This window comes from Eleutherodactylus coqui, chromosome 10 (genome assembly GCF_035609145.1).
Source record: "Eleutherodactylus coqui strain aEleCoq1 chromosome 10, aEleCoq1.hap1, whole genome shotgun sequence".
Taxonomy (NCBI): domain Eukaryota; kingdom Metazoa; phylum Chordata; class Amphibia; order Anura; family Eleutherodactylidae; genus Eleutherodactylus; species Eleutherodactylus coqui.
This window is the reverse complement of record NC_089846.1, coordinates 60,571,670-60,594,855: the sequence shown is the minus strand read 5'-3', so window position 1 is coordinate 60,594,855 and position 23,186 is coordinate 60,571,670. Positions and strand designations below refer to the sequence as shown.

Sequence of the window (23,186 nt, the reverse complement as noted above, 5' to 3'; positions counted from 1 at the left end):
CCCAGGCGGACAGAGAGATAGAAGTTAAGACACTTGAGGCAGAAAAGACCTATATTGATAATCCCACAGACTCTAACAAAGAAGCATGGCTCAGCTGCTCCCGCCTCTACAAACACCAAATTCACGCCAAGGCCAAGCGTAAATTATTCTTTGTGAGGCAATACTACTTTGAACTGGGTAACCAATCCAGCCATTTACTAGCCAATTTGATCAAACACGAGAAACACTCGAACACAATCCTTAAGATAAAAAATCAATATGGTGTGGAGCTGACTGACGCCCCAGCCATCACAAATCGCTTTAAAGAATTTTACGCTAACCTGTATAGCTCACCCACGAACTTCACTAAAGCAGATATCCTAGATTACCTGAACGACTTGACATTTCCAACACTGTCCGAAGAACAGGTGGAATTCCTGGAGGCCCCAATCACCTTAGACGAAATTCGACAGACAATCCGGGACATGGCACCTAATAAAGCCCCGGGCCCCGATGGCCTCCCGATTGAAGTGTATCGGAAATATGACGAGCAATTAGCCCTGCTGTTATTAGAAACACTGCAACAGGCCCAACTAGACCAATCCCTCCCACCCTCGTTCTATGGAGCGTCTATTATAGTTATCTTGAAACCAGACAAAGACCCTACAGACTGTAGCTCATACCGGCCCATATCTCTGGTAAACGCCGATTATAAAATCCTAACAAAACTCCTGGCCACAAGACTAAACCAAGTAATCCTATCAATCATACACCCTGACCAGACTGGCTTTATGCCAGGGAAGTCCACGACAATCAACATACGGAGAGTACAGACAGCGATTCAACTGGGCAAACAGTTTAACATGCCCTGGGCATTGGTCTCACTAGACATAATGAAGGCCTTCGATTCGTTGGAGTGGACTTTTCTCGAGGCCTGCCTGGTTCGCTTTGGGTTCGGCCCCCAATTCTTACAATGGGTCAAGACCATATATAAATCACCAAGCGCTAACGTAATAGTAAATGGCATCCCATCCACCGAGTTCCGCCTTGCAAGAGGCACCCGTCAGGGCTGCCCATTGTCCCCAGCTTTATTCGCTATGGCCATTGAAGCCATGGCAATTCGGCTGAGAAGTACCCCTGAAGTAACTGGCATTAAATGGGCGGGCCTTGAAAGTAAAGTGGGTTTATACGCGGACGATACAATTCTATTTTTGTCGGATCCTATAACCTCCTTCTCCCACGCTATGTCCCAAATCGACAAATTTTCCCACCTATCTGGTTTACACGTTAACTGGCCCAAATCCACAATCCTATACACAAACCTCAACCCAATAACAGACCCGTGCGTCGCCAGATATAATCTAGCCGTGGTCTCCAAATTCAAATATTTAGGTATGTATATGTCCCGAAATCAAAATAACGCCATAAAAGATAATATTGACCCACTGCTGGGAACTGTCAAAAATAAACTCGAGCGATGGTCTAAATTACCGCTATCGGTAGCAGGCCGCATAAACCTGATAAAAATGGCCATTCAACCTAAATGTCTGTACATACTACAGCATATGCCAATAATTGTACCCAGGCGCATCTTCCAGGCCCTCAACTCCCTCATTATATCTTTTATTTGGAATTCCACACGATCAAAGCTTAGTCTTTCGATCCTACAGAGACCGAAGGAACAGGCTGGAATGGCGCTTCCAGACCTGCATGTATATTACCTAGCCGGTCAGCTGCGTAACATCCGGAGCTGGTTCCTAGAACGAGAAATGCCTGTCGCTGACCAATACCTGGCTAAACAAGTGAAAGGTAACAACCTTTTAAGCTTCCTAGAATTTCCAGAACATACCAATCCCTCTGATACATTGCCACTTCACAAACTTGCCCTAAAGGTGTGGAAGGAGGCTAAGGCCATCCAACAGTACAAAGGAGTAATGTGTGAACTTCCCTTATGGAACAATCCCGGCCTTAAGGCCTTGCAGTCGGTCCCAGACCCCCAATATTGGAGATCTTTTGGAGTGGTGTTGGTGGGAGATGTCTATGCGGACGGGAGCCTCCTTACATTCAACCAACTACGGGAAAAAATACAGTCCCCACAACTTCAACTATTTAGATACTTTCAGCTGCGACATGCCCTGAACTCCCAATTCCCACCTACCTCTACGAATATATCCAAATTCCCCACAATCGGCATTCTTAGATCCCAGGGACCCAAGGGCCTAATCTCAGTGCTCTATACGCACCTTCTCTCAGCAAAAACCGACCATAACCCGCCCTCAGCTTATGATAAATGGAAGACTGCCATCCCGTCCTTATCACCGGAAGACTGGTCGGACATATCAGAATCCCATCTCTTAGTCTCCCCTGCAGTCAATAACAAATTGATTCAGCTATATATTATCCACCAAGCATACCTCACAACCAGCCGTCTATATAAAATGGGCAATTCTGCCTCAAACTCCTGTCACAGATGCCGTCAGCCAGAGGCTGATTTTTGGCATCTGATTTGGGATTGCCCTCTGGTAAATGGATTCTGGTCTGAGATTGTATCCTTTACAAATTCACTTTTACCATCCCCCCTTAATATTGGGATGGACCCCAAGACGATCCTATTCGGCCTACTGGAGGAGGAGGAGTGGCCGCATCACACCCGCATTTTTCTACAGGAGATCTTATTTCTGGCACGCAAAACGATAGCCACCTACTGGATGGCGGCAGGAACTCCCACGATCTCGTGCTGGGTTCGGTCGGTGAACACAGTAATCTCCTACGAAAAAATCATTTACCAAAATAGAGGATGCCCAAACAAATTCCAAAAAATATGGGATATATGGCTGGATACCAACTCCACCTTATCCGCGGATTGAATTCCCAAACTCTGACCCCTTTTCTCTTCCCCCCCTCCCCCTCCCTACATATACCCCTGAACTCCCGTCTACCTAACAAATAGCAAGAGCAGAGCTTTATTTCACAAAAAGCCCAATCAATCGGCATGGGCGGATCAAGTTTATTGGTTTACTGGTTAAAAGTTCAGTTATTTACAAGGAAAAAATATACAAGGAAAATGTTATGTTATTATATCTAAGTAAGTTATAGCACAGCATGCACTCCATGTAATATTGAGTCTATTTTTTACAAGAGCTTGTTATGTACTGTGCAAATTTTCCTTAATAAAGAAAATAAAATAAAAAAAAAAAGATACTTTGTCAAATGCTTTACTAAAGTCAAGATATACTATATCCACCGCATTTCCTTGATCAACCCAGTTGGTGATACTGTCATAGAAGGAAATTAGATACTTTTGGCATGATTAGTTTGTTACAAACCCATGCTGGCTCTGGTGAATTACTCCATTTTTATCCAAGGACTTGGATACATGCTGTTTGATAATTTGTTCAAAGATCTATCCTGGTATAGAAGTCAGACTCACAGGCCTGTAGTTTTCTGGATCCACCTTTTTCCCTTTTGTGAAGATAGGGACAACATTTTCCCTTTTCCAATCTTCTGGGACTTCTCCTGTTCTCCAGGAATTTTCAAAGATTATGGCAAGTGGTTCAGCAATTACCTCTGCTGCTTTCCTTTAATATCCTATGATGTAATTCATCTGGACCTAGAGAGTTGAATTCATTTAAGTTAACTATGTGTTCCCTCACCATCTCTCGGCTTATAGATAGCCTGCATGATTTTATCCCCCCAATAGCACAGGGAAGATCAGTAAATGTTACATCTGCCTTTCTGAAATCCAACCTTGAGATCTCAGTTTTCTCTGGTCTTCCTCCCCTTTTTATCCAGAATTCAAGGATAGCATGATCACTGCCTCCTAAGGTCCCAGCCAGCCGCACTTCATCAACCATTCCCTCCCTGTTGGTAAGAATTTGGTACAAGATAGCAGATCCCCTTGTTTTCTCTTCTACCTTTTGGATGATAAAGTTGTCAGCATGAGCGGATAAGAATTTGTTGGATCCATTACTTTTACCTGAGAGAGATTCCCAGCAAATGTCTGCATAGTTAAAATCTCCCATAATCACTGTCATGCTTATTTGAGAGCTTGGCCATCTGATGTAGAAAGAGTTCAACAATATCTCCCGCTTGTCCAGGTGGTGTATAGTAAACGCCTACAATGGTGTCCTTTATGTTGTTCTCTCCTTGTATTCTTACCCAAGGAGTCTCTACAGAACTCCCCTGCTCTTAAACTTGAATCTCTGTGGAGATTAATTTTTTCCTATCATACAACACAACACCTCCTCCCCTTTCTTTAGGTCTGTTTCTTATAAATAAGTTGTATATTTCAAGCCTTGTATTCCAATCATGTGTATTATTCCATCAAGTTTCTGTGATGCCTATCACATCATATTTCTCTTCCTGTGTTAGGAGCTCCAATTCTCCTTGCTTGTTTCCCATGCTCTGGGCATTTTTGCAAAAACATTTTAGTTTGTGATCGTTGTCTCTTGCTCCTCTACTTTCCTTCTGATTTTTTTTATCTTTGTTCTTCCTTTCCACTTCTATTAGCGAGGTTGTCAAATGTATTAATTAGCTATATATTTTTACCTGGCCTTTCACTTCCCTTCCTATATTGTTCTAGTTTAAAGCTCTCCCGATGAGTGAAGCAAGGTGCCCACCAAATATATGCTTACCTGTTTTTGTAAAGTGCAACCCATCTCTAGCAAGCAGTCCATCATATTGGTAATTCACTTCATGGTCTATAAATCCAAATCTTTGCTGACGGCACTATCAACATAGCCAGTTGTTCACCTCTGGAATCCTGTAAAATGAAAATAACACCACAACAGGCTGCATATTTATAAAGGGTGTCCAGACTCATACATCTATGCTATTAGACATGCAGATCCACCACATTACATGGACTTAGTGGTGATATTAGGTATATAGGGCTGTGTATATTAGGTATATATAGGGCTGTGCCAGATTGCAAGGAATGTATTATTTGTGAAATACTTATGTATATCTCCCCAGAATTGTTGTTGTTATGGCAAAAATATATGGCCGTCTAGGGAAAGTGGAGTGTACCTTGTGAATGACGTCATATGACCCATGCTATGGTGTCAGCCTGATGAGGGACAGCAGAGTGTACCCTGCGACTGAAGTCTAGGTGACCCGTGCAGTAGGGCTGCAACACCTAGAGTTCAATGCGTCATATGACGGAGGAATGAAATGACAGAGCCCACACAGTTATGGATTCATCAAAGAATTCCCAACAAATCGATGTCGGGTAGAGATGAGCGAACGTACTCGGTAAAGCACTACTCGTCCGAGTAATGTGCTTTATCCGAGTACCTCCCCGCTCGTCCTGAAAGATTCGGGGAGCGCCGCGGAGCGGGGAGCTGCAGGGGAGAGCGGGGAGGAACGGAGGGGAGATCTCTCTCTCCTTCTCTCCCGCCCGCTCTCCCCTGCTCCCCGCCGCAACTCACCTGTCAGCCCGAATCTTTCAGGACGAGCGGGGAGGTACTCGGATAAAGCACATTACTCGGACGAGTAGTGCTTTACCGAGTACGTTCGCTCATCTCTAATGTCGGGCATTTTTATTTATAGCCCCCTTACATTGGGGTGTCGCAGAATCATTGGACAATTAACTATGCACGTTTATTGGTTAGTTTCCAATCCAACATTTCTCATAGGTCAACTTAACCCTTCTTCGTGTCCATTGGTTACACCTCATTACTCCAAGAAATATCATAGTTCTTTGCACATTTCTCGATCCGACCTCTGATTAGTTACTTCTTAGACATTACATGGCATTCACTGGATAAATTCTGATTCTTCATTTGCATACCTTCAAGAAACTATTAAGTCGCAATGAATAACCTCTTGACGGAGTGCTGAGAGGCCCAAGTAGCTTGAAGTTCTTATCTTATCTCAACATATGTCCCCCTTAGCTAAGAATATGGCCACACGATCTGTGCTATACATTTCATGATGATTCTGTGGCGTAATATTTCAAATATCACTTGTGTACATATATCTACATACATATAGGCATACACACATACATGTACACACACATATATATATATATATATATATATATATATATATATATATATATATATATATTCACCCATATACATCCAGTAACCATGATTACTTTTATAACTTTGTTACATTATTCTCTATCCTTAGTGTGAGGCGTCAACCCCCCCTTAGTATCTTGATATTCTTGGTAGGGCCCCTTGAGCCGACCTGTGGAAGCTCCTTGATATTCTTATCTCATCTAGACATATGTCCCTCAGTATAGTTACACAACCTAGTTTGTGAAGTTGCTTTCATAGTTCTCAATGCTGTCTGTTGTCGCTCAGTTTTAATTCAAATAATCATTTCATAACCAAATATTTTATATCTAATCAAATATTTTCCATTACATTGTCAATCTGTTATTTGATTATAATTGCTTCCATCTCAAAATGTTTGATCTTACAATCATAATAAGAGTTTGAATGGATTACTGTCAGCAAAATAGCAAAATGAGGTTTTTAATTTAGGTGTTTGTATGTGATTGGTAGAATGTGGTATATAATGTAACCACTGTGCACACTGTGTTAGCTTGACAAAGACTCTGTAGATTAGTCGAAACGTTGCCTCTTATGCCAGTGAGGAAATAAAGATACAACCTGGTGGATGTCACTTTGCACCATACTTTGCTGCCCTGTCTCTACTTGTTCCCTCCATGATGATGTCACTACAGGTGGGAGGGGTGTGGTAAGCGACCACAGCAGTGACAGGCAGAATGAGACATGGGGAGTTCAATTCTGAAGATGGGTGGGGGTCTCAGCTGCGAGACTCCCATGATCAGCAGGTTATATGCTAACTTATGGATAGGGAATAACTTGCAATCTTGGTATAACCGCTCTAATGACATCATAAACTTTGTAGTTTATATTGCGCACACAGGACAGGTCATGTACAATCTAACAGGTTATTTGGGAATGAGCTCCATGAGAATTGTCCTTAGCAGCAACTGAATGGCTTTGAATTAGTTTCAGTAGGGTTGTCCTGTTTAAAGTCCCATTATTATGTCAGAACCTGGTCCCACCAAACTGTCCCCAGTTTATTTCACAAAACTTTGGGGCTTTTTAGTTTTCTTTTAGCTTTTCTTCGTTCAGATCCTCTACTCTTATGAGTGAATTATGTGTATTTTTCTATGACCATCTGACTATTCGGAATATCATATCCCATTGATATCAGAGTTAACGGATGTTAAAATATGTCTAATGTGAAAAGGGGGGAATTAGGGCTCCTACCCACTAGCATTTTTTTTAACGCTGCGATATTGCGGCGTTTTTTTAATGCAGATGTCAATGGGACTTTCTAATGTTAAAATCGCATCACACAAAAATGTGCTTTGAGATTTTTGTGCGATGCGATTTTAACATTAGAAAGTCCTATTGACATTTGCATTTAAAAAAACGCAGCGATATCGCAGTGTTATAAAAACGCTAGTGGGTGGAAGCCCTTAAAGCAGAAGAAAGGCAAAGGAATCGCATATACACTGGATGGCAATTTTACTAGAGACCCCAATCTAGTAGCAGGTTGGACCTTCATGGGCCTCCAGGACTGCATTAATTCACTTTGGTAGGTTGCTTCCGCCATCTGTTGGCGAACATAGGTGGGGAGCCGCAGGGTTAGACCCACGGTTAAAGGATCTGGGAATGTTTAGCTTGCAAAAAAGAAGACAGAGAGGGGACTTATAGCTGTCTACAAATATCTAAAGGACTGTCACAGTGCAGAGGGATCAGCCCTATTCTCATTTGTACAAGAAAAGACTAGATGCAATGGGATGAAACTGAAGGGGAGGAGACACAGATTAGATATTAGAAAAAAACTTTCTGACAGTGAGGGTGATCAATGAGTGGAACAGGTTACCACAGCAGGTGGTGAGTTCTCCTTCAGTGGAAGTGTTCAAACAAAGGCTGGACAAATATCTGTCTGGGATGACTTATCGAATCCTGCACTGAACAGGGGCTTGGATTTGATGACCCTGGGGGTACCTTCCAACTCTACCATTCTATAATTATCTATGGTACAGAGGTGACAGATGGAGGCAGCACTTCTTTTTTTTAAGAGGGCATTGATTACCTAATGACTTGAAATAACCATGCGTACCACTTTGTCCTTCTTAAAGCAACAGTCCTGACCTTAATCCACCTCATAGAGGCTGCATCCTTTCACCAGGAATGCCTGACGTCATTGGTATTTCTTTTACTGAAGTCTGCACTGCTATGCCAACCTTCTCTCGAATTCTCTGCATCAGGTGGTATCTGCCCTCAACAGCTCTGATAAACCGCCCTGTTCATTGGAGCTGTTAACCCTCTAAATGGCGCTGTCAATTTTGACATTTAAATGCCCTGACCAATGTTGGGGGTCCCGTACTGCTTTCCATGATCAGATTGCGAGTTGCTGTGCGGTTGCTATGGTAGATGGGGGCCTTCTGATAGGCCCCAGGGCTGCCATTGCAGGGTACCTATCAAGCCATGTCTATGTCATGGTTTGACAGAATGCCTGTCACTTTGTTTGTATGTAGCGAAGTTCGTAACTCGTAACTTTGCAAGTAGGGGACTATCTGTACTCTATACTTATTGCCAAACTCTGAATTACATTCTCGAAGGTCTTCTACATGGCAACATGCATTGTAGGTGCCAAAGTACATCATAAATTTTAGAGTCCCACATCACTTTGGCCTCAATGCACCATCAGTGCAAACCACCATCTGCCGGTGAACATAGGTGGGGAGCCTCAGGGTTAGACCCACTCCTGCTCCATACACCCAATAGAAATCCCAGCTGCAAGCCACAGCATACAGCCTCTTTGTAGCATAATAGTTTTCATATCCACACCACATTGTGCAGTTCAACAGCTTTATTAACGGTAATAGTTCAGCAAATTGATGACAGTCCTGGTTTGTGCAGATGGCTTGGCAGGATCTCAGTCAGATGTAAGGATTCTTCTGTTCTCCCACAGATACTCCAGTTATGAACTCCAGTTCTCAGGTGTAGCCCGTGGCAGCAGAGCTTGCAGTTACTTGCATCCTTCTGCACAAAGTGATAAAAGCTTAATCCAGTGTCTTCTGTCTTGCTGACTTTCACATTAAGTCACAACAGGTTTTCGCTTCCTGTCCCTATTTCTGGTTCCGCCAAGCCATCTTTAGTCATCTGATTTAAAGAAACACTCACACTTAAAATAGTTTAACATGAAAAAAAAAAAAATCTGAAGTTTTTATAGGTATCACAGATTAAATGGAGGTCCTAAGATGCTCTGACCCGCAGACAGGTAGAGGATTTATTTTCTTGTGCCAAATTCTGACCCTCCTATCAGCTTTGTGCAACAGAAATTGGGATTCATCTGACCAGTTGATATTTTTCCACTGTCATTGATCCAATTTTTGCGCTCTTTTGTCCTCTGGAATCTTGTATTTATATTTCTATTAGACATAATGGCACTGGAACTGGTCATCTGCTGTTATAGCCCATCCATGTTAAGGAATGACGAGTTGTGAGTTAGACCACCAGCATTGTATTTAGCTGCTCTTGACTGTGCAGCTCCTTTTGATCAGAACATCCAGAACAATCCTTGACATCTTCCTCTTAAAACCACACTGTAGTGTCCCAGAACCAGAGTTCATGCTACACCCTAGTGCAAAGTTGTTGTGTGGTTGCATAAAGCATCTTGTATCTTGCATTGCACTGTTAGATTTGCAAAACCTTGCATATGCAGAGATATAAGGGTTAAATTGTACAGATGAAATATGATGTTGGGTTTCAGACACATCCTTTGGCAAATTCTGCAGAATTGCATCAGTTTTTGCAAAACCAAATTGTATCAGTTTTGCAGGGGAATGTGGGACGATCCAGACAGTCAGAGTTCAGTTTTTGGGATGCAGAGTGAGAGAGAAGAAGGAGTGCAGCCTGTTAGCTCAGTGAAAAGCCATGAGAAAGAGCCCCTGGAGTCTTCACCCACCTTGCCATTTGTACAATGCTGATTTTTGTGCCAGTCCACACTGCAAAGGGAATTACTGTGTCATAAGCTCTGAAAAAATGGGACAGAGCGGAAGCTATAGACAGAGGATAAGTTGTACAAGGACCCTCTGTGTATGCTGTGTTTACTAACCTCCTGGGGTAACAGTGCTAGTCAGCTACCACGCTACTGAATCGTCCCCGCATGCATCCTTCCAGGTCCCCTGTGATTGAACTGAATCGTGAGTAACAAGTGGATATTTTAATGCAATTTGAGTGGAGACCCACAGCAGAGATTAATCTAAATTGGACTGTGAAGAATTGAATCAATAACTGTTAACAAACATATTCCTGTTACCAACCAAGTAGGAGACATTCCCAAAAGTATTATAGGCTGTGTCTTCAGTAACTCTGCTAAAGTAGCCACCTTAAAAGGCATGATAACCAAATGATCATCCGTCTACTGCTGATGAGTAATATCTCACAGTATGCTATAATGGACTGTTGTAACCTGAATATGCATAACCAGTTACAGTAAAGTTTAATTAAATTTGTGTCACAAAATCTTTGTGTCAGAAGTCAATCCTGCACTCTGTACAACTGAAGCAGCTCCAAGGGTTTGGTGTGGAGTCCGGAAACCTTAGGTTAGTGAAGCCATCCTGCCACGTGACATAAGAACTACAGCCTCTGCTAGCCTGCTGTATAAACTTCCCCCTTCCCCCGTGCACCACAACCTTCCCCTTTTTCTGGCGTCACGATATCAGGATCATTTGAGAGTGTGTGGTTATTGTGCAAAATCCAGAGGACAGCTCCCCTCTGCTGCTATATTTTAGCTTTCTACAACAGTGTCTGTGTTAAAGAGGAGGAGCCCATTAAGTTTAAGTACAGCTATAAAGAGACTGAGCCTCATTTTAATAATGCGGCACAAACTTGTCAATTGTCTTAAAGAGACAGCATACTCAAAATTGGCATCATGTCCAGTACCAGTGAATAACCTGGCACCAGCGCCACACTGCCATCTACTGCCAACCCCACTCCTGCTCCTGCAATAAGCGCAAGCCCGCCAAACATGCCAGCTGCCAACACAACAGGAAGGCCAGTTTTCTTTGTCGGACTCCAGCGCTGCCAACCTATTGTGGGGATCCAAACACTGTTAGGGACTTCTGCGTGTTCTCCTCAGCGCGTTCCAGTTTGTCTCTCTTTGTCCCGTTCAACAGGTGCAGTTGCTACTGGGACAACTTCAGGGACCTGCTGTTCAAGAAGTTCGTACCTGGCCAGCTTCTGAAGAGACCAGCTTTGAGCAGATATTGGAAAAGCTCAGGAAGGAGTTTGAGATCCAATTGCCAACAGAGGTCAGACTGTATTTCTACGAGAGACTATTCAGGCCCACATTTTTGGCTGTTCAAGAAATACACACTATTGCTCCAGCGGAAGTTGATAAAATACTGATGGACAGATTCATTGAGGGCATAGACTCTAAACTAAATTTCTACCCCCGCTACTGAAACCCTAAACCCAAAACAGGTGGACGTAATGACTGAGACGCTGATAAAAATGACTACAACCTTGTGAGAACTCTCTGCCCGGTCCACATTCTCAGCTAGTGAACCACCACTTTGCAGAGCCCTGCCATCAGAGATCCCCTTTCCCTGGCTGTTTTTTCTTAATCACACCTTTCTCACTATATTCCTCATGGTTGGCAGTGAAATCCTGGCCCCGGCTAGTCTAGTACCGATGACCGGGTTGGAAGTCGCTCAGATGGCTTGATTTTCCCATCTAATGTGGATTCACACTGATACATGTCACACAGAAAGCTTAACACATTGTAGATGTTCTAACACCCAGGAGCTGTCACACATTACTCGCGGCTCTTTTCTTGCATCACATTTTACTTAAGTCTGTACTACCACTCTGCATCAACTCCAAAAAATCTGAATTTCCTACTTTTAGTCATATCTTCACATACGGTTAGCTGATTGGGAATATAGGCCCGGCATATTTTTAGTCATGATTTTACCTACGCCTAGAGTCTACACACGAGTATCCTTGGGTGTATTCTGTCCCAAATACACAGTTATAGGTTCCCGAGCATCCCGAAAAGATGGGAGTCCCTGTATTTTATTCGTGGTGATGCAACATTTCGCAAAACATCCTTGTCAGCGGGCTGCAATGTACAGATCTTTCATAATTTCTAAATTACATTTTTTCTTTGTCTCAAGTAAACGTCCTTTGTTAACTTTTGGCTAAAACCAGCTACACAAGGGGGAAGAGAACTTAGTGGCTCTTGAAGAGCCAATTCCTGTGGTTATCTTCTAAGGTAAACATTCCCTAGCTCTGGCTTAGCAAGGGCTGTAGGGCACCAGAGACCCCCTGGGGGAGTGTAACAGTCCATTTGAAGCTGGCTGCTTCAAAGCTTTCTACAACACTCAGCTTTCCTGGATGCTGAAAAGCATTTAACTCTTCCACCTACAAACTACATCACAGTGTTGCACAACCATGTGGGACTAAGGTAGCCATGTCCTACTGCATGGCCTAACATAACAATGGACGCTGAGACACACACAATGTCTGACAGGATACAGCCTCCATATCTATCTATATATATAAAGATGAAAGCCCTCACTGACTGACTGACTCACTGACTCACTCACAGACTCACTCACTAACTGACTGACTGACTGACTCACTCACTGACTCACTCACTAACTGACTGACTGACTGACTCGCCAAAAGTTCTCCAACTTCCCGATGTCGTAGAAACATGAAATTTGGCACACGCATAGATTATCTCCAAAATAGGAAAAGTAATTGGGTCCCAACTCGATTATTCAATTCTAGCGCAAAACAATTGGCGTCGAAATTTTACGTACATAATCTAAATCTCTCACTTCCCAATGTGATGGAAACATGAAATTTGGCACGAGCATTGATTATGTCATAAATAGGAAAAGTTAATGGGTCCCAACTTGATTATTCAATTCTATGCGCAAAAGAATTAGCGTCGAAATTTTACGTACGGAATCTAATTTTCTCACTTTTCGGTGTCATAGAAACGTGAAATTTGGCACAAGCATTGATTATGTCATAAATAGGAAAAGCTAATGGGTCCCAACTCCATTATTCAATTCTATGCGCAAAAGATTTAGCGTCCAAATTTTACGTATGGAATGTAATTTCTTCACTTTCCGGTGTCATAAAAACAGGAAATTTGGCATGAGCATTGATTATGTCATAAATAGGAAAAGCTAATGGGTCCCAACTCGATTATTCAATACTAGCGCAAAAGAATTGGCGTCGAAATTTTACGTGCCGAATGTAATTTTTTCACTTTCCGGTGTCATAGAAACGGGAAATTTGGCACGAGCATTGATTATGTCATAAGTAGGAAAAGTTAATGGGTCCCAACTCGATTATTCAATTCTATGCGCAAAAGAATTGGCATCGAAATTTTACGTGCGGGATGTAATTTTTTCACTTTCCGGTGTCATAGAAACAGGACATTTGGCCCGAGCATTGATTATGTCATAAGTAGGAAAAGTTAATGGGTCCCAACTCGAATATTCAATTCTATGCGCAAAAGAATCAGCGTCCAAATTTTACGAATGGAATCTAATTTTCTCACTTTCCTGGTGTCATAGAAACGTGAAATTTGCCCCAAGCATTGATTATGTCATAAATAGGAAAAGCTAATGGGTCCCAACTCCATTATTCAATTCCATGCGCAAAAGAATTAGCGTCCAAATTTTACGTGCGGAATGTAATTTTCTCACTTTCCGGTGTCATAGAAACAGGAAATTTGGCACGAGCATTGATTATGTCATAAATAGGAAAAGCTATTGGGTCCCAACTCCATTATTCAATTCTATGCGCAAAAGAATTAGCGTCCAAATTTTACGTACATAATCTAAATCTCTCACTTCCCAATGTGATAGAAACATGAAATTTGGCACGGGCATTGATTATGTCATAAATAGGAAAAGTTAAAAGGTCCCAACTCGATTATTTAATTCTAGCGCAAAAGAATTGGCGTCGAAATTTTATGTGCGGAATGTAATTTTTTCACTTTCCGGTGTCATAGAAACGGGAAATTTGGCAGGAGCATTGATTATGTCATAAATAGGAAAAGCTAATGGGTCCCAACTCAATTATTCAATTCTATGCGCAAAAGAATTGGCGTAGAAATTTTACGTGCGGAATGTAATTTTTTCACTTTCCGGTGTCATAGAAACGGGAAATTTGGCACGAGCATTGATTATGTCATAAATAGGAAAAGCTAATGGGTCCCAACTTGATTATTTAATTCTATGCGCAAAAGAATTAGCGTCCAAATTTTACATACGGAATGTAATTTTTTCACTTTCTGGTGTCATAGAAACGGGAAATTTGGCACGAGCATTGATTATGTCATAAATAGGAAAAGTTAATGGGTCCCAACTCAATTATTCAATTCTAAGTGCAAAAGAATTAGCGTCCAAATTTTACGTGTGTAATCTAATTCTCTCACTTCCTGATGTAATTTTGTATAAAGGAAACGTCGCATGGTTGCCTCCCCGTGGTATTTCCTGGGTAACGCAGAGAACTATGCAAAATGGTGAACATTTGTTTTTCCTCAGTATCTCTAAAGTAACCACGACTTCATAAGATTTTCCGTGTGAACACCAGATAAACACCAGTACCAAATTAACTCGGGCGAAGCCGGGTATATCAGCTAGTATATAAATAAAGACGAAAGCCCTCACTGACTCACTGATTGACTGACTGACTCGCCAAAAATTCTCCAACTTGCCGATGTCGTAGAAACATGAATTTTGGCACAAGGATAGATTATCTCCAAAATAGGAAAACTAATTGGGTTCCAACTCGATTATTTAATTCTAGCGCAAAAGAATTAGCGTCCAAATTTAACGTACATAACCTAAATCTCTCACTTCCCAATGTAATAGAAACTTAAAATTTGGCACGGGCATTGAATATGTCATAAATAGGAAAAGCTAATGGGTCCCAACTCGATTATTCAATTCTATGTGCAAAAGAATTAGCATCCAAATTTTACGTACGGAATCTAATTCTCTCAATTCCCGGTGTCATAGAAATGTGAAATTTGGCACGAGCATTGGTTATGTCATAAATAGTAAAAGCTAATGGGTCCCAACTCAATTATTCAATTCTATGTGCAAAAGAATTAGCGTCCAAATTTTACGTACGGAATGTAATTTTCTCTCTTTCCTGTATCATAGAAACATGAAATTTGGCACGAGCATGGATTATGTCATAAATAGGAAAAGCGAATGGGTCCCAACTCGATTATTCATTTCTATGTGCAAAAGAATTAGCGTCGAAATTTTACGTACATAATCTAAATCTCTCACTTCCCAAAGTCATAGAAACATGAAATTTGCCATAAGCATTGAATATGTCATAAATAGGAAAAGTTAATGGGTCCCAACTCGATTATTCAATCCTAGCGCAAAAGAACTAGCATCCACATTTTACGTACGGAATCTAATTCTCTCACTTCTTGGTGTCATAGAAACATGAAATTTGGATCGGGCATTGATTATGTCATAAATAGGAAAAGTTAATGGGTCCCAACTCGATTGTTCAATTCTAAGCGCAAAAGAATTAGCGTCCACATTTTACATATGAAATCTAATTCTCTCACTTCCCGATGTCGTAGAAACTTGAAATTTGGCACGGACATTAATTATGTCATAAATAGGAGAAGCTACTCCAAGGGTCCAGTTGATCTCATCTTTGGCCCCCAGGACATCAGGGCTGTTCAGTCTCTCTCTAGGCAGCTCCCTAGCATTGTACACTGCCCCCTGTGTAGCCCTGCTCAATGGCCACCACCCCTTTAGAACTCTGACTTCTGGTGCTGAATGCTTGCCTCTGCTGCATTGGGACTGTGACACAGCAGCAATTATTTATATACTTGTGCTTGGAAGAGCCGGGAACTTTCCCGATGCGTGCAGGTAGGACCTTCCTCTAACACATTTTGCCCAAGGATCTTTTGGGCGGTGACGCACTGGTAGCCTGCATCGCATACTCTCCCTTCTCCCTAGCCACCTAACAGGCAGGGAACGGGGCTTGGACCATCACCTCCATGCACCTTTTATGACTGCCTTCCCTCCCTGGTCGGCAGAAGGGAGCCTCTCTACACAGTGTCAGAGGACTGACAGGATAGGTGTTTCAGCGTACCCTTAAATCGTCAGCGCTCGTCCGATCCTTCCATCTCCCCACCCCCCCTCCCGGCTGAGTAATTGAGGGAATGGGGTCTCCTAAGAATGCCTGCATGCTGCTGTATTCTGTTAGGGGGAGCGTGCCGCATCACCCCCTTACTATAGAATATCAGCCAGCATGGTAATAAATTGGAAGTTTGTCAATTTGTACATTTCTAAAGTGTTATTCACCAGATTCCTCTAGATTCATGACCTACGGTAAGAATATGATTGGAATAAGGCTCAAAATAATTGCAATTAGCATGCAGAATAAAGTAATGTGTGATGAAGAGGTTGTTTGAGGAAGACATATATACCTGCTGCATGTAATAAACGTACTTTGACCTCTGTACTACCACGCCTCCTGGGTTCTCCCAACAGTCTTTCACTTCTTCCCCTCAGAAACGAAACTCTTCTACTCATTAGTCTTCTGCAGCATCAGAAAAGCAGATGGCAACGTTCGCTCCCATTTACAATCCAGTAAGTGATCATCTGTTTGCTCCTTCCTCTGTTATATATACTGAAATATAAGATGATGATTAGGTTTATGGGGGTTTACATAATGAAGGTTTGCAGAGATTAATAATTCCTACAGCAGTGATCTAGAGTCAGGCAGTCCCTGAGAAAGGTTAAAGGGGTTTTCCAGGCAGCACGTGCTGTCACAGCCAGATGAAGCCTCTGCTCCAACCCCTGTCTAGTGGCCGGCGCTCATAATTGCAGGCGCAGTTTTCACTGAAATCAATGGGAACTACACTTGTAATTTCACATGCAGCTTCCATGGATCTCATGAATCCTTTTATTATATAACAGTGAAAATGGAAAGAAAGAAAAAATTCCTGCGCTCAGGGTAACCTCAGGAGGGAACACCTTGTTAAGAGGCCATACGTGTGTATGGTCAAGTGCAATGACTATGCAATGAGGTGAAAAGACTAGTCGGTGATGACTTGAAGAAGTGGGGTTTTATTAAACAGTACAAGGTAGTGCAATGCGTTTTGGAGCTCTCACGGCACAATATAACCTGTTGGATGCAGGAGCTATCTCCTCAGTGGACAGCTGCAAGGCCCGGCACCAGACATCGAGTTTTACGAGCATGGGGATGGGCAAGGGGACAATAGAGGTTGAGAGGCCACTCAATAGCAATCCCTCAGGCTCTGGACAGGGCCCACCATTCTGTGCTCCAGGCCCACCACTGGATTATAATCTGACGAAGACAGCCACCATCCAGCATATACCAATTGGCCAGCCAGATAATAGTAATAAAAGTGTGGTAAGGCCAATCCTCCCCCGCACAGAGTCTTATATCTAATCCTGGGCAGGGTGCCCCTCCACAAAATATGCAGTACAATCCCGCGAAGCCTGGTAAAAAACTTTTTTGGTATTTACATAGGGGAGTTATGCAAGACATACAAAAATTCCGACAATGGCTTCATTTTTAGCAATTTTATTCTACCCACAAGAGTAAGTGGGGGAGAGGCCCACAGCACTACCATTTCCTCAGTCCAGCTCAGGAGGGGGACTAGATTAAAGTTATAAAAAGAAGAGACCTCCACTGACACCTTTATACCCAAATAAATTGTCCGGGCTGTCCAACTCAGCGGGGCGGGCAGAGAAAGCCCAGCCGCCGCTAGATCCACTGCAAGCAAGTAGGTTTTGACCCAATTAACCCTACTGCCAGAGTGCAGGCCAAATGCGTCAAATATGGCCAGTGCAGAGTCAAGAGAAGACTCCAGGTCCTGGAGAAAGGGAAGGGTATCATCCGCATAACGTGCTATGTGCTCTTCATAATTACTCAATTTGAACCCCTTTACTGTTGGCGATGCTCGGACCTGGATCGCAAGAGGCTCTACAGCAAGGGCAAACAATGCTGAGGACAGAGAGCAGCTCTGCCTCATACCCCTACCCAGGGGAAACGGGGCACAAACATGATTAACTTTAATATTGGCCACCAGGAAGTCGTACAGGATCCTAACCCACTTACAAAAGGTTGGCCTGAACCCAAACCGCTGCATCACTGCCCACAAGTATTTCCACTCTATTGAGTCGAAAGCCTTTGCCTGGTCTATAAATACCAAGGTGTGCTTCCAGCAGTTAGTGTGCACATACATCAGATGGTTGAAAAGTTGTCTTAAGTTCATGTCTGTGCTTTTGCCAGGTATAAAGCCAAACTAGTCAGTGTGTATGACCTCCCTAAGAACTGAGTTTATACGCATTGCCAGTATCTTTGCAAGGATTTTAACGGCATTATTAAGGAGTGAAATGGGGCGGTAGGAGCAAATCATTGGGCCTTAGCGGTGAGACCAATCAGACTTATCACCTATCCTATGATAATAAAGTTTGCTGTGAGACACTCCTTGAACTGCCAGAGATACATATTAGATTGTCACACACGTCTGCTATCATTATGAAATGCTACATAGGCTCAAAGCTGCTTCCTTCTTTAAAGGATGGTCTATCTTTAGTATAAGCAATCAGTGTGTGGTCAGTGTATCTGCAGAATGAAGGGTGCTGTTAGGGCACAGCAGTTCATCCATCTATGCAGCCGATCCTAAAACTGCAGCTCAGATCAATTATCCCTTTGTTCTGCTTTCCTGATCTATGATGGGGAGAGGGGTGGAGGTCACGGGGCTTGAACTCCCCCAATAATTACACAATGATGGTTTATTCTTTTATATTTTTGTAAAACCCTTAAAGGGGTTGTCCCGCGGCAGCAAGTGGGTCTATACACTTCTGTATGGCCATAATAATGCACTTTGTAATATACATTGTGCATTAATTATGAGCCATACAGAAGTTATAAAAAGTTTTTTACTTACCTGCTCCGTTGCTGGCGTCCTCGTCTCCATGGTGCCGACTAATTTTCGCCCTCCGATGGCCAAATTAGCCGCGCTTGCGCAGTCCGGGTCTTCTGCAATCTTCTATGGAGCCGCTCGTGCAGAATGCAGGCTCCGTGTAGCTCCGCCCCGTCACGTGCCGATTCCAGCCAATCAGGAGGCTGGAATCGGCAATGGACCGCACAGAAGAGCTGCGGTCCACGGAGACAGAGGATCCCGGCGGCCATCTTCAGCGGTAAGTATTGAAGTCACCGGAGCGCGGGGATTAAGGTAAGCGCTCCGGTAAGCTTCCTTTACCTCCCTGCATCGGGGTTGTCTCGCGCCGACCGGGGGGGGGGGGGGTTGAAAAAAAAAAAAAACACGTTTCGGCGCGGGACAACCCCTTTAAGGCCTCCTTCACACAGGCAACAAGGTTGCACGATTTTGTAGCATTGCTACGCTGCTACAAATCGCATGTATGAGAAGCCCATGGTTTCCTATGGGATCCTTCACACATGAGATGTTTTGTAGCATGCTACAAAACGACACACAAACCCCGCAGGTCCGGTGATATGCCCGCGACACACAAGGTTTTGTAGCCCATGTTTCTCTATGGAGTCTTCCTCTCTGTTGCATCGCATCGCATGAAAATGCGGTTTGCATTTGATGCAATGCAACTTTGATAGTAGCAGATGCTACAAAGTCACGTGATTTTGTAGCGTCACATGCGACTTTGTAGCGCTACAAAATCGCGGTATTGCTGGGAGAAAATCGCAGTGATATCATACGGTGCAGCGATGCGATATCGCTGCGATTTTCTCCCAGCGATGCGGTGTCGCCCGTGTGAAGGAGGCCTTAAAAGAGCCGCATGCATTGATGCAATTACTGGTACAATGAGGAAATTATTATGTGTGTGTTTTCCAATGCATATGCAGTTCCACATGAATAACAATATTGTGATATTCTGCAAAGAAGGAAGTTCTATGAGAACTTACTCAAATTTCTAAGAAACTTTTTGGGCAATGTGCATTACGCAAATTCAGTTGTGAAAGCTTAGTGCTTATAATGCACAATAGCATAAACCAAGAAACTCTCGCCCAATCCCGACTGTCAAAGGCTCCTTCTCCCGACCACAACTCCCTGTGTCTTGAGTGTTCTGTTTTTCTGTTGCCATTCTCTGTTCCCAAGAGTTCAGCCTCAAGCACAATCTTCTATAGTCACTATGCAGTGTCTGAGGAGTGGGCCTTCAGACTAGGCGACAGCGAGATAGAGTTCGGGCCATGTCACGGGGCTCTACCATCTCCCACCCTGAGGGTAGCAAAGAGACCCATCTAAGGAACCGAGAGCAGGCTATTAAATGGGAGGTAACCCAACTGTGATTTACCTTCAGTCTTTGTTCACGGGTGACACCACCGTTCTGTCCTCTGCGGTAAATTCCAGCAGGAGTAATAAAAAGAGTCCACATGCACAGAGATGACTTTTAAAGGCTGAACGGGGAATAGTCGGTACAGCCCGTTTACTTGAAGAATAAACTTTAACAACTTTAAAGCAGTCTAACGCAATTTACATCCACAGTCAGGACAATGGTGCAGGATGATTTGTGGTGTGACAGAGAAGAATCACGGGATGACAGATGAATCCACAAGCCAAGTTATCTGTGGGATTCTGTTCCTGGTCACTCTCCCTCTCTCTCTCTCTCTCTCTCTCAAACTCTCTAACTATACACAGTCACGCTCTGGGATATGCACAGCGCTGCACGGTGGGTTCTTGCAGACTTGTGGGTTCTCCTAGTCTTTAGCATAGAGGCCTGGGTAGATTTGGCCCAGGACACATGCATAGCATTTACTCTGCCTCTTCCATTTTCATTACACAGACTGAAGATGTCTGTGTGCAGACAGGCTCTTCAACTCACATTGAATGCAAAAAGCCCCTCTCATACACCTTGCAGCCACATATATATAACAAGGTCACATGACATACAAGAAGATACATTTTCCAGCCATAACCCAGACAGTAACTCATTCAGTGCTACAACTATGTTATACACATCAAATTCACTCACATCGAAGACACTGACAATGTATAAACACCAGACATACATAGATCATTCAGAAATGTCTAGAAACTTCTGTACACTACAACTATATGACAATTCAGAATTCACTTCAGGTCCTTCGCTCACTTAAGCCTCTGACATACTAGCCGAACGACCTAGAACATTGACATACATTGGCATCTCCTGTTTCTCTTTTGTGAACTGATCAAGGATAGACCATGATATGAGTTTTTGTACGGGGACCATCAGGTCTTAGCCTCACAGCTTATAATGGGACCAAGTTGTTACATCCCTGCAGGCCGTGGGAGCAATGACCTAAACGGACGCAAACCCTAACAAGGGCTGGAGGGTAAAGAAGAAGAGAGGAATGGGACGTGCATACATGCAGGATGCCAACAACAACATAAACTGAACGTGCGTGCAAACAACCAACAACAACAGAACTGTAATGCTAAGCCAGATAAATGGATATGCAAGTAGACATCCAACAATGGCTGACAAATGTCAATACACTTATCAAGAACACCGACACACATAGGCAGATGGAATAACGCATAAATATGAGGTATTAGTTAGTGCTTTAGTTAAAGTACAGAAGCTCACAAGGCTGCGTCAAAGGTCCTTGTTCCCTTGTGAGTCGCTACTCTAACAAGGCAACTAAAACCCAAAGGGAGTCCTACTTGCAAGCGGGGCGATCGTCCCAACAGGGACAGACCCATGCTGGAAGCTATGGGCCTGGTTCTCCCTACACAGAAACTGAAAGAAACACAAAATAAGGGAATTATAACATACAAACTGAACAGGACAGTTCACAGCTCATGTCTGAACACCTACAACAAACACTGAACAGGTCGCTGTTCACACCAATAAACAGACAAAGAAATTCCAGCCAGAACCTCATGCATGCAGCAACACCAAAGCAGAACATGCAACACTCCAAGCACCAGGGTTCTGGGAGGGAATAAGATAAATCATCAGCACCCTCAGGCAAAAAGAGCTGCTATTTACATGCAACAGACCAGTGGTGATAGGTTGGCTGGAGAACTCAACATCATCAGCCAGCCAAACAACCCACACCTGCAGCAGTTTGCTCCTGGAATCCCACAGAACCACAGGTTCCAGGAGCACAAACGTGACACATGTGCCCCAAATGCAGTATTGTTCCCGAGACCTTAGGCTTGGTTCACACAGCACTTAACATTATACCATATGGTGAATGCCAAAAAATAAATCCCACAAAATAGTCCCACAAAAAAAAATAAAAAATGAAGAAACATTATTCAATACATTGTATATACACAAATTGGTTCCTATAAAAACTAGAAGCCATCCTGCTAAATACAAGGTGTCATACCGCTACACTGATGAAAATATGAAAAAGTGAGATACATACGGTATAAATTCACAATCCATAGTAAAAAGAGTGACATTTGCTGGAGGGATTTTCTAAATTTAATGTGACTGATGGGGGGATTAATCAGGCAAACAGAGCAAAGGTACAGACTTAGGTCTTTGTTCGTCCTGGTTTCTGTTCCGTGTTTTTTTGGAGGGCACAATTGCATTGGCGACTACTACTACTATTCTGTCTCCCAGTGTCTTAGCAAGCAACATAGTCCATTTAACTCCGTAATGCCACAGGACATACGTTTTTTCTCTATTTTTGAGTTAAATCTCGTTTTTCTTGTTTTTAGTTAAAGAAGGTAAAAAGTACAAAGACTTTTTAAAATCAGGTAATACAGACGCACCGCCATACTGTTTACAGATTATCAGACGTGTATTGGACAATTCTGATAATCAGCTCATACCAAGGAATTGCCGAGAATGCATGTCACTTACATAAAAGAATGGAGTACGGAATTTAGTTATGTAGACATGGAGGAGGCATATTTGCGTGTGCAAAAAAAAAAATAGAACATGCTCTTTTTTGTGCCCATTTGCACACCATAGGGCCCCATAGAAGTCTATGGAGGTGCACAAATGTGCATGCATTACACAATAGTATGTGCGAAATACAGCGAAAGACCTTTAAGAGAAGAAACAAATTCTGTGTGAAGGAGCCCTTTAGGCTGCTCTCACATCGGATACTTTTTTACTGTGGAACACTGCATTAATTGCAGTATGATGCTCCCATTGATTTCAATGGGGCCTTGCAAAACTG

General features: G+C 42.9%; 1 protein-coding gene across 4 annotated transcripts in view; it reads left to right on the top strand.

Moving 5' to 3' along the window:
* The window catches only part of LOC136580511 (galectin-4-like), a 58,601-nt gene that overhangs the window by 5,668 nt on the left and 29,747 nt on the right, over positions 1-23,186 (top strand). For 3 of the 4 annotated variants that reach the window (XM_066581121.1, XM_066581120.1, XM_066581119.1), the window contains exon 2: positions 16,565-16,642. The exons of the other annotated variant lie outside the window; for it this stretch is intronic. In XM_066581121.1, coding sequence (XP_066437218.1) covers positions 16,613-16,642 — 30 coding nt within the window. In that variant the 5' untranslated portion in view covers positions 16,565-16,612. The remainder of the gene's footprint in view (positions 1-16,564; positions 16,643-23,186) is intronic. 4 annotated transcript variants of the gene reach the window in all.